Here is an 11,669-nt window from a genome sequence, read left to right on the forward strand (position 1 = left end):
TCCATCCCACTCAGGAAGGTGCTGCTCTCATTTCTTGCAGTATAGCTCATAGTCTCAGAAAAGGCCTAGTTAATCGGTGACAATCCAGAGCCCAGGCCAGGGAGCAGACAGACAGGCTAAACCAACCGTCTGCTAGCTGCATAGAGTCGTCACTCATGGTTCACTGTATTGAGCCTGTTCCCCGAGCTAAAAACAAATTTGGAAAGACTCAGAAAGTCTGTTTTAGTAATTTAATTAACATAAAGACCACAAACTTGGATCAGACTGAATGCGCAGCCGGCACCTCTGATCTGAAGCTAGGACTGTTAAATATTAGATCTCTCGCATCTAAAGCAGTTATAGTTAATGAAATTATCACAGATCAGAAATTTGATATACTCTGTTTAACAGAAACCTGGATTAAACAGGACGAGTATGTAGCTCTAAATGAAGCTAGTCCTCCTGGATACAGCTACATACACCAGCCTCGGTTAACTGGTAGAGGAGGAGGTGTCGCAGTTATTCACAATGATAATTTGACTATTGTACAAAAACATGGACACAAATTTAATTCATTTGAAATTCTTTATAGTAACATAAGTGTATTTAACTATATTAAGTCAGCTCAGTCGATCCCGCTAATTGTCATTTACAGACCTCCAGGGCCGTACTCGGAATTTCTTAGTGAATTTGCAGATTTCCTTTCAAACCTATTCGTTTCTGTAGACAAAGTGTTTATTGCTGGAGATTTTAATATATTTATTTTGAAAACCCAGAAGACCCTCTGAGAACAGCATTTATGTCTATACTGGACTCGGTAGGAGTAAATCAGTGTGTAGTAGGACCCACTCATAAAGCAGGTCACACTTTAGATTTAATAATATTATTCGGATTAAGTATAAGAAATTTATTCACAATTCCACTATCTGAAGTTATCTCAGATCACTATCTTGTCTCAATTCAAGTGTGTCACAGTAATAATGTACGCACAGCGCCGCGCTACCGTATGAAACGTACATTCACATCAACTACCAAACAGAGCTTTATCAGTAATCTCCCAGAGTTCCCAACTTCGATTAGATCACCGTCTGACCCCACAGAACTCGATCAGGCGACTGAATATTTAGAGTCGACATTTCGCTATACCTTAGATAATGTAGCTCCAGTTAATAAAAAAAATTATTAGAGATAAGAAACTTGCTCCCTGGTATAACGATCACACGCGCACTTTAAAACAGACCGCTCGGAAATTAGAACGTAAATGGCGTCAAACTAAATTACTAGTATTTCAAATAGCATGGAAGGAGAGCATCCTGAACAATAGAAAAGCTCTTAGTGTAGCTAGATCAACATTTACATTTACATTTAGGCATTTGGCAGACGCTCTTATCCAGAGCGACTTACAAAAAGTGCTTTAATGTTTACAAAATTGGATACATACTTACACTGGGTTAACTAGGTTAATAACTAAGTACCATTAGTCCAACACATCTGAGTTTTTTTTTTTTTTGTTTGTTTTTTTTTGGGGGGGGGGGGGGGGGGGGGTGTTAGTCCAAGTACTGGAGAAACAGATGAGTCTTGAGTCGTCGTTTAAAGATAGTCAAAGTCTCTGATGTACGGACATCTAGAGGAAGTTCATTCCACCACCTAGGTGCCAGAACAGAAAAGAGCCTGGATGAATGCCGCCCTCGATCCCTGAGAGATGGTGGGATGAGGCGAGCAGTGCTGGAGGATCGGAGGGAACGTGGTGCAGTTCGTGGTGTAATTAGCGCAGAGAGGTAAGTGGGTGCTGGGCCATTTTTAGCTTTGTAGGCAAGCATCAGTGTTTTGAATTTGATGCGGGCAGCTACAGGAAGCCAGTGCAGGGAGCGGAGGAGTGGGGTGACATATCTCTCCACTCTTATAGAAAATAACAAAAATAATCCTAGATTCTTATTTAATGCTGTAGCCAAATTAATCAGAAATAAGACCACTGCAGAAATCTCCACAACAACATCATGCAATGAACTTTTTTAATAATAAAATTGTAAATATTAGGCATAAAATTGAGGTTTTGAAACCGAACTATGTAATTGATGCAGATGTTAATCTAGCCATGTCAGATCAGAACCTAGAATACTTTACTCCCCTTGAAGAGAATGAACTAATTTCACTCATCTCTTCTTCAAATTCATCAACCTGTATATTAGATCCTGTACCGACACATTTTCTTAAACAGATAGTACCAGCAATAACAGAACCCCTGTTGAGAATAATTAATTCTTCACTCAGCATTGGTTATGTTCCAAAATCTTTTAAATTAGCAGTTATCAAACCAATAATTAAGAAACCTGACCTCGACCCCTGTCAGCTGTCCAGTTACAGGCCAATATCAAACCTCCCCTTTATCTCTAAGATTCTGGAAAAGATAGTAGCGGAGCAGCTATGCTCATATCTACATAGAAATGGCATACATGAACTGTATCAGTCAGGATTTAGGCCTCATCACAGTACAGAGACAGCACTCGTTAAAGTAGTAAATGACATCCTATTGGCTTCTGATCAGGGTTGTGTAACTATGCTTGTATTACTCGACCTCAGTGCAGCTTTTGACACTATTGATCATAGTATTCTTCTTCACAGATTAGAAAATGTAGTAGGAATTAAGGGTACAGCCCTCTCCTGACTCAGATCCTATCTGACCCATCATTATCAGTATGTAGACTTAAATGGTGATTATTCTGCATGTTCTCTAGTGGAGTTTGGCGTTCCGCAGGGTTCAGTTTTAGGTCCACTGCTTTTTTCCCTTTACATGCTTCCTCTGGGCAACATAATCCGTAAGCATGGTATTAGTTTTCATTGTTATGCTGACGATACACAGTTATATGTCTCAGCAAAACCTGATGAGAAAAAACAGCTACTAAAGTTGAGCAATGTGTGCAGGACATAAGAAATTGGATGCTAATTAACTTCCTTCTGCTTAATCCGGATAAGACAGAAATTCTAGTCATAGGACCGCATACAGCTAGGAGTAAAATTTTTGATCACACCGTAACTTTAGATGGCCTTTCTGTTCCATCAAGTGCAACAGTGAAAGACCTTGGTGTGATTATTGATTCCAGCCTTTCATTTAAAGCTCATGTAGATAATATTACCAGGATAGCATTCTTTCACCTCAGAAACATTGCCAAGATAAGAACTACTTTTGACATATAAAGCATTAAATGGTCTCGCGCCGCAGTACCTGAGCGAACTGCTAGTGTCTTACGATCCGCCACGCCTACTTCGTTCAAAGGATGCAGGCTGCTTGTCAGTACCGCGTATTATGAAAAATACAGCTGGGGCGGAGCATTTTCTTATAAATAGATTTTTTATAAATAGATTAGCCTTACGTAAAGGAGCAGATCTGGGGGACTCATGGACGTAGAGTATTATGGTGAACTGGTATGTTTGGATGCTGTCTTCCTCACTCTCATTGATCACTCAGGTTTGCTGACGGTGAGGTGATTGTTTGCTTTACATGTCAGGAAGCCCTCATGTTTGTGTTTCCTTCTGGCTCTCCCTTTTAGTTATGCTGTCATAGTTAGTCCTGCCGGAGTCTCTGCTTGCACTCTACAGTTCATATACATTTACATTATACATTGTGTGACTGTGACCATACCTAACTGCCATCTCTCCTCTTCTTCTCTTTCCCCCCTCCTTCTTTTTCCTCTCTCCTTCTGTCTCCCCCTTTCACTCTTTCTCTCTCTCTCTGTCGAGCTACACATGTCGTTCCTGAGCTGCCAGTGATCCAGACTCCCTCTGCCCTCTGGACCTGTCTGACCCATCCTGGTGCCCCGCTTCTGGCTGAAGATCTCGTCACATGGATGCTCCGTGTGTCTCTCTGGGATGCGTCTGGTTTCTCGGGAAATGATTCTCTCTACCTAGAAAATGGTTCTGGCCTTGACTGGTGTTGGCAACTGTTTCTCTGGGGACTTGACAGTTCGATAGTTCATGACTGGAACTTCTTACACGTCTACCTGGGTCTTCAATAACTACCTGGACTCCATATTAACATCAATTAACATCAGCTATTATAGCTGAACCGCCTCCCACCCTACACACTGTATAAATGCAGATCATTTACTGCTCTCTGTTTCACCCAGATGAGGATGGGTTCCCTGTTGAGTCTGGTTCCTCTCAAGGTTTCTTCCCATTAACATCTCAGGGAGTTTTTCCTTGCCACTGTCGCCCTCGGCTTGCTCACCAGGGACAAACTGACCATTTTGATTTATACAAATTCACATTTCATACAAACTTAAATAATTCTTTTGACTGTGTAAAGCTGCTTTGCGGCAATGAAAATTGCTAAAAGCGCTATACAAATAAAATTGAATTGAATTTCCTGCACTATGAGCACTGATAAGAATGAAGATGCCATTGTCACTTAATACTCTTTCTACACACAATGATAAGACGTTTCTCCACTGTAAACATGCTGATGATTTTTTAGATTATCTTTTGTTGCTTTCCACTGTAAACACTGTTATGGCCTTTCTCCACTGTGAGTGAGCTGGTGTTGCTGGAGATCGTGGTCTCAGGTAAAACCCAAACTGTTAGCATGGACAGACTTAGTTCTGCACTTGGTTATCAGAGGCTGTTTCCTGAATACTGGAGCTTATGGTGGTGATATGGTTCCTGTCTTTTACCTCTCCTGACTGTAGCAGTCTCTCATGTTCCTCATAGTGGCATCTTCTGATATGTTTGCTTCTGATATGGAGGTAAAAGTGAGTAAATGTATAGGAAAGGGAACACCAGGAACACGAGAAGACTTATATCTGGCCCTCGTCCAATATGATAGTTACCCTAATATTGCGGTCAGTGGTCGAAGGAGTGATCTGATTGTTGTCCAAGAAGATCACAAGGTCTTCACAGGGGGGATGAACAATGCCCCAGCAATTAAAACACACAAACCTTTCTTTAAAAAACTTGATTTGTCAAAATCTAGTTAAAGTTAAAACAGTAATCTGCATATAACAGGTATTTTGTTGGTTATAAAAATGGTTATGATATTGAAATTTAAAAGTATCAGTAAGATACTGATATCTCACGATATCCAGGTATTTTACTGACCTTTAAACGAAATAGAACCTGTATTTTCCTGTTTTTATTCAAATCATTATTTTAACTTTGTTAGCCCAACTTGTTTTATAGAAAAACAATCACTTGAACCAATTACATCTATAAACTTCAATAGGAGACAAATTGCTGTTTTGAGTAGATGAAAATTTGGGCTAAGTCAACAAAAAAAAAAAAAATTAATTGGGCCCACAACCAACACTACTTGAGCTAACTTAAATATATAAATCCCAAGTTTAAACTTAAGATTTTGAGCTGCGTACATGTTGTGTCAACTAAAAAGCAATGTGAAATATTTTGTTTGGCCAGCAAATTTCTCTAAAAGGTAAGTAAATTTAAAAATACTGTGCAACTTCTAACTAAACTTTTTTTAGTTTTTTTTTTTTTTTACAGTGAAGCTTGTTGGTGGTAGAGTTTGAATTTCCAGCCAGCAGTCCTGTACCTTAACCACTGAGCTACCCCTATCGAAGATATCCATGGCCAAGATGATGATGCCAGAATACATCAATCTCAAATTGTAAAACAGTGGTTAAGGGAGCATAAGACATCATTTTCACACATTGATTGGCCGCCACAAAGTCCAGACCTTAACCCCACTGTAAATCTCAATCAACAATACAATATCTCAAAGGAAAAAGTGGTCTAATGAAATATTAGAGTGTACTTTCTTATCTCTAATCAATACTACACAACACACATATACAGTAGATACACACATTATAGTGTTCTTTAATTCTTATTGCAACCATGATCTGTGTATATAAATGAGTCAAAACAAGTATTAAAGTAAAAAAGAGAAGGAAAAAAACAATTTATATAAAAGTAACACACAGGAAACAAAATTTGCATTTATATAAAGTCAGCAAAATAATTTTGCTTTCTAGCAATAACACAACAGGGGCAAGGATATGTGCTGTTTGTAACCGAGCAGTGGTTGTTTATTTAAGGCTATATAAGAATATGCATGCATGGGAATTGATCAACATCCAATCTCCATGCACTCTCCTGGATTTTTCTCTTACCTCACCTTCGGTATAAACATATGCTTATGCACCAGACTCAGTAATTTTTTTTTCATTCTTACAATTTTATTTATTAATAAAAACGATATTTTTTTTACCTACAGTAATATACATACTAAACATACAATGATCAGCCATAATATTAAAAACACTAACGTTAAAACCACCCAGGTTTTGGTTTTCACTTTTGCCAACCGGAGGCTCTGGCCCCTTGGGTACTCCGCAGGTACCCCAGTGCTGTGGTGTCTGACACCAGGACATTGCCAGCTAATCCACTGGGTGCTGTGAGTTGCGTAATGAGGTCTTCCTTGGATCAACTCTTTTACATAACAGATCCTATGGGTGGTCATTGGGATCTGGAGAATTTGTAGGTCAGGTCCCATTTCCACAGTGTGCTATGGTGCACTAAGTATTCTGGTGCTTTTCTTTCATGGCCAGCATGTACTTTTAATGCAGTTTGTGCTGCATTGTACTTTTCTGTGTAATCAGACTGTATGGGCTGGCCTTTGGTCCCCGTGGGCATCTGTCACCAGTTGACTGGTATATACTTAATCATCAGCGTTAATATCATGTGGTGTTAATGTAGTCTGGTCTGTCACCTGGCAGCCACAAAGATTTAACAGACAAAAAATTTACCCACTTGCAAACTCATAAATCATTATGGGAATAAATCAATTAAGCGCCAAACATTCACAGGGGAAACTCTGGAATATTCACAGCATACAGTAAATACATTAATCCACAAATCAATATCTCTATTAAAGGACTTTTTTTTTCATCTTTAGAGAAACATCAGATGACACATCCCAAGCTGACGACTTCATGATGAATGACTTGTTTCTTACAGGCATTGGCGCATTTCTTTTGGTGTTGTACAAGACTTTTCTTGTGATTAAAACTCATCTCACAATGTAAGCAATGATACGGCTTCTCTCCTGTGTGAATACGCAAGTGGTTTTTGAGATGACTTGGCTGTTTAAAACTCTTTTTACATGCTCCACATTGATACGGCTTCTCTCCACTGTGTGTGCGCTGATGTAATTTTAGACTACTTTTTACTGTAAATGTCTTCTCACACTGTGAGCACTGATACGGCTTGTTTCCTGTATGAATACGCAAGTGCTTACTGAGATGGCTCTGTTGATTAAAAGTTTTCCCACAGTGTGTGCACTGATACGGCTTCTCTCCACTGTGAATGCGCTGATGTACTTTTAGGTAACATTCATCTGTGAACATCTTTCCACACTGTGAGCACTGATACGGTTTCTCTCCTGTGTGAACACGCAAGTGTTTACTGAGATGACTCTGTCGAATAAAACTTTTCCCACACTCTGAGCACTGATACGGCTTCTCTCCACTGTGAATGCGCTGATGTAATTTTAGACTACATTTTTCTGTAAATCTTTTCCCACACTGTGAGCACTGATATGGTTTTTCTCCTAAATGAGTGCGCAGGTGATGCTGAAGATTTCCCTGTCGATTAAAACTCTTCCCACACTCTGAGCACTGATACGGCTTTTCTCCTGTGTGAATAAGTTGATGTCGCTGGATATCACAGTGATTTAAAAAACTCTTCCCACATTCTAAGCAATGATACGGCTTTTCTCCTGTGTGAATGCGCTGGTGTAGGTGGAGATTATACTGTTTTGTGAAACTCTTTCCACACTGTGAGCAGGAATAGACTTTACAGGTGTTACTGTTGAGAGTAACAGAGGCTTCCTGAATACTGGAGCTTATGGTGGTAACATGGTTCGTGTCTGCTGATTTTTCTGATTGTAGCAGTCTCTCATGTTCCTCATAGTGGCATCTTCTGATGTGTTTGTGGAGGTAAATTTGAGATGTATAGGAAAGTGAACACCAGGAGCAGGAGAAGAGTGGTACCTGGCGAGTTTTCATTTCTAAAGCAGAAAATGAACAGTATTAGAAATTCTTAATGAAAATAGTTATATATATATATATATATATATATATATATATATATATATATATATATATATATATATATAAAAAAACCTAGGGTTTTGGAAACTATACAGTAGATGACCAAGTCACACAAAGCAAAACTAAAATTTAAACACTAAAGGTAAGGCATGCTCTTATAATCTTTTTTGCAGATTCTAATAGATACCAACCAGGCCACAATAACAAAAGGGACTTGCACAAAGTAAGGATGCTATACCACTGGGAAAATCTGTAGGTTAAGCAAAATGCTGCTGTACAGAAAAACATCATTAAACCAATCTAAACCACCCCTAGCACATACAGTCATACAAAAAAACATACAAAAGGGAAAGAAAAAACAAACAAACAAACAAACAAACAAAAAAACATGTGGGCAACATTAAGTACCATCTTGATTCAATAGTTTGTAAATCCATCTTTAGAAGCAATACATTATAAGTAATGGTTTCCTATATGATTTTATCAGTCTCTCACATTGCTTTGGTCCATTCTCCTTACAACATTCAATTACAACAGTCAACACTAGTCTACTGCAGTTTATTGAGGTTTTTGGACATTCGCTTATGCACAGCTTTGTTAATTTCCTGCTACACCATTGTAGTTGGGTGGAGGTCTGGACATTGGCTAGGCCATTCAAAAACCTTAATTCTTTTATTTTAAAATTAAAACTGTACTTTACATCATTGTCCTGTTGCATGTCCCAATTTTAACCAAGCTTCAGCTGTCGGACAGCAGTCTAGAATACTCTGATATATGAAAGAGCTAATTGTCAACTCAATGACTGCAAGGTACCGAGGTACTGTGGCTGCAAAAGTAAAGCCAAATCATCACCCATCCACCATCGTACTTGACAATGAATATAAGATGTTTCTCCTGAAATGCTGTTTGGTTTTCACCAAACAGGGCTCAGGGCATTAAGACCAAACAACTTTACTTTGATCTCATCTGTCTATAAGATATTGATCCAGAAGACCTTTGATTTGCGCAGGATGCAGTTTTGTGAACCTAAATCACGCTTCCGTGTTCATTTATACAGAAAAGCCTTTGTGTGACCTTTCTCCTGGCAACCCTTCCATACAAACCATACTTGTTAAGTCATCTTCTAATGGTGCTATCATGGACATTTAACATGTTCAGTATAGGGTCTGAAATGTAGCGCTTGGGATTTTTGCATTTCTCTGAGCATTGCACGGTCTGATCTTGAGGTGAATGTGCTGGGACATCCACTAGAGATCGGTAACTGTCTTAAATGCTGTCCACTTGTAACTAATCTACCTCACCATAGAACGTTGAACTCCAAATCATTTGAAAATGGTTTTTATAACACTTTCCAGATTGATGTGCAGCTGAAATTGCTTTTCTAAGACCATTGCTTATGTCTTTCCCTCCTGGCATTGTGTTAACACACACCTGAATTTACTGTATAGTGGTCTGCACACCTGCTTAAGGGATGATGATCCAATTGATGCAGTAAGGGGGTACGTACTGTAGAATTGCACACAATTTTTTTTTCCTTTTGGCCCGATTTTTGTCAATAATGGCACAGCATTTTTATTTAAGTTATATGTTATTTGTCTAATGTTGTATTTAGTTGTAATTATTATGAGTAAAATAATTAAAATAAAAAAATAGAAAAATATCACAACACTTCACAGTGCATCACAGCTTGCTATATATGGGGCTTACTTGATCTGGCCACCAAATTCTCAAAATCTCAGTCCAATTAAACATCCCTGGGATGTGCTGTACAAACAAGTAAGGTCCCACTATGCAACTTACAGCACTTACAAAATCCTGGTGCCAGATACCACCTCACATTTCCAGAGGTTTTGTGAGGGCAGAGCTGGCACCAGTGGTACTTACTCAATACAGGGATGGTGTTTTTAATGTTATGGCTCATTCGTGTATAGCACAGTAAAAGTGTGTATGAGTAATATAGGTTTACTTAACCATTACTTGTACCAATGTAGTCTTCCTCTTCAGACTCTTCCACTTTTACACGCTTTATTTCAAATCCTATGTTTTGTTCGTCTATATTTTCCACAGAGTTTGATGTTCCGCCACCTGGAATTCCGCAATATACGTTCAAATACTTTCAGCCCAAGTACCACTATGACAAACTTTTAAAATTTCATAAAAAATAAAATAAATACATTTTTTTTATATTAAAATGAATTATTGAGGCCAGTCTGGTCCCTAATAAATTATACTCTTACAGAACTTCTCTTCTTCCTCTTCCAATTCTTCTGTTTTTATTTGATTCTGTTGGTCCACAGGTGTGATGTGTCCCACAGAGCCTGACAGCGATTCACCTGAAATGTATTTACTGAATTAAAAAATGTATTAATATGTATCCTAAACATGATACAAATATATAAATAAGTCAGTGATGCAGTTGATTGATGAATTAGGTTTAGACTACAAATGATTACTGAACGACAGATTGGACTGTAATGTGTTCTGCTGACTTACAGAGGTAGTCTTCATCTTCACTTTCTTCCTTCTTTACATTCTTCTGAAGGTCCACAGGGGTGATGTGTTCCACAGAGGCTCCACCTGAAGCCTGACAAGTTTCTGTCTGCACGTCCCCACAAAGCTAACGAGAAAACAATAATAATACTTACGTACAAAAGAAAATCATCATCTCACATCGATCTGTCACTCACTGAGGAAATGATAATAACTTTACTTTTCCTTGATTAGGACAGGACGCAACCCAGCAGTAATGAAGCTGATTAAGAGAAGAAGGTAAATCTCTTCATATTAAAGATTACAGTTTAATTCCACACATATGATTAATGGTTACCTGTGAGCCAGCAGGACCAGGAGTGCATGGAGGTGTTTTAGAAGAACACAGTCCAACCTCTGCTGATTCCATTATAAGGTCTTCTGAGGTCTAAAGGGTCGTGTTTCTGGAAAAGGAGGATCTGATCAAACACCAGAACCCATTGTAAACACACACACACACACACACTTCATAGGGAATTCATACACACACACTTCAGTTAGTTTAACTTAGCTCAGGGTTTAAAGTACACTGTAGTGAACTCTCTTAAATATATTACCACAATATCAGGTTTATGTTTTTAAATCAAACACATCTGTTAATAAACCCAGTCAGGAATATTTAAGGTAAATAATTACCTCAGTGAGAAAGCTCAAATGAGATGGAAAAACACCAAGAGACTCTTCTTCTGTTGTACGTTTACAGCAGGGGTTAATGTTCACACTGCCCCCTGCTGGATGATTCTGTCACTGCCCCAATAAACAGCTTGTAAATTCTTCTGGGTGACCAGAAAAATATTGCAGTTTCATGTAATATGGTTGCAAAACACATGCTGAGAATAGTTTAACAGCGTCATTCATTCAGTAGCATTTGATAGCAAACATTATTTTAAACAGCGGGCTCGCTGCAACTTCAAAAAAAGTTCCTCCGGAATACCTAGAGGAAAGACACCAAGCACAGGAAGATCATCATAAAATATTGTAATCAGCATGGATCTCCACAGCCCGAATCAAAAATGTGTTTCCTTCTAGCTCTCCCTCTTAGTTATGCTGTCATAGTTAGCTTGCACTCTGCACTAAATATACATTCACATTATACATTGT

The 11,669-nt window shown here is 38.6% G+C and overlaps 1 protein-coding gene across 4 annotated transcripts; it reads right to left on the minus strand.

Moving 5' to 3' along the window:
* Positions 1–5,909: 5,909 nt before the first annotated feature.
* On the minus strand, positions 5,910–11,283 carry LOC128514791 (zinc finger protein 501-like). Of its 4 annotated transcripts, none has more exons than XM_053488658.1 (6): positions 11,205–11,283; positions 10,867–10,972; positions 10,533–10,656; positions 10,277–10,372; positions 10,011–10,124; positions 5,910–7,996 (listed from the first exon to the last, which is right to left on the minus strand). In XM_053488658.1, the coding sequence occupies exons 2-6, from the start codon at positions 10,936–10,938 to the stop codon at positions 6,891–6,893; spliced, it is 1,512 nt and encodes a 503-aa protein (XP_053344633.1). In that variant the 5' UTR covers positions 10,939–10,972; positions 11,205–11,283; the 3' UTR covers positions 5,910–6,890. The 4 variants fall into 4 exon arrangements, with proteins under 4 accessions (XP_053344633.1, XP_053344636.1, XP_053344634.1 ...); XM_053488661.1 differs by having other exon boundaries at positions 10,023–10,124; positions 10,867–10,987; positions 11,205–11,234; XM_053488659.1 differs by having other exon boundaries at positions 10,017–10,124; positions 10,867–10,987; positions 11,205–11,234.
* Between the last annotated feature and the right edge of the window lie 386 nt (positions 11,284–11,669).

This window comes from Clarias gariepinus, chromosome 27 (genome assembly GCF_024256425.1).
Source record: "Clarias gariepinus isolate MV-2021 ecotype Netherlands chromosome 27, CGAR_prim_01v2, whole genome shotgun sequence".
Classification (NCBI taxonomy): domain Eukaryota; kingdom Metazoa; phylum Chordata; class Actinopteri; order Siluriformes; family Clariidae; genus Clarias; species Clarias gariepinus.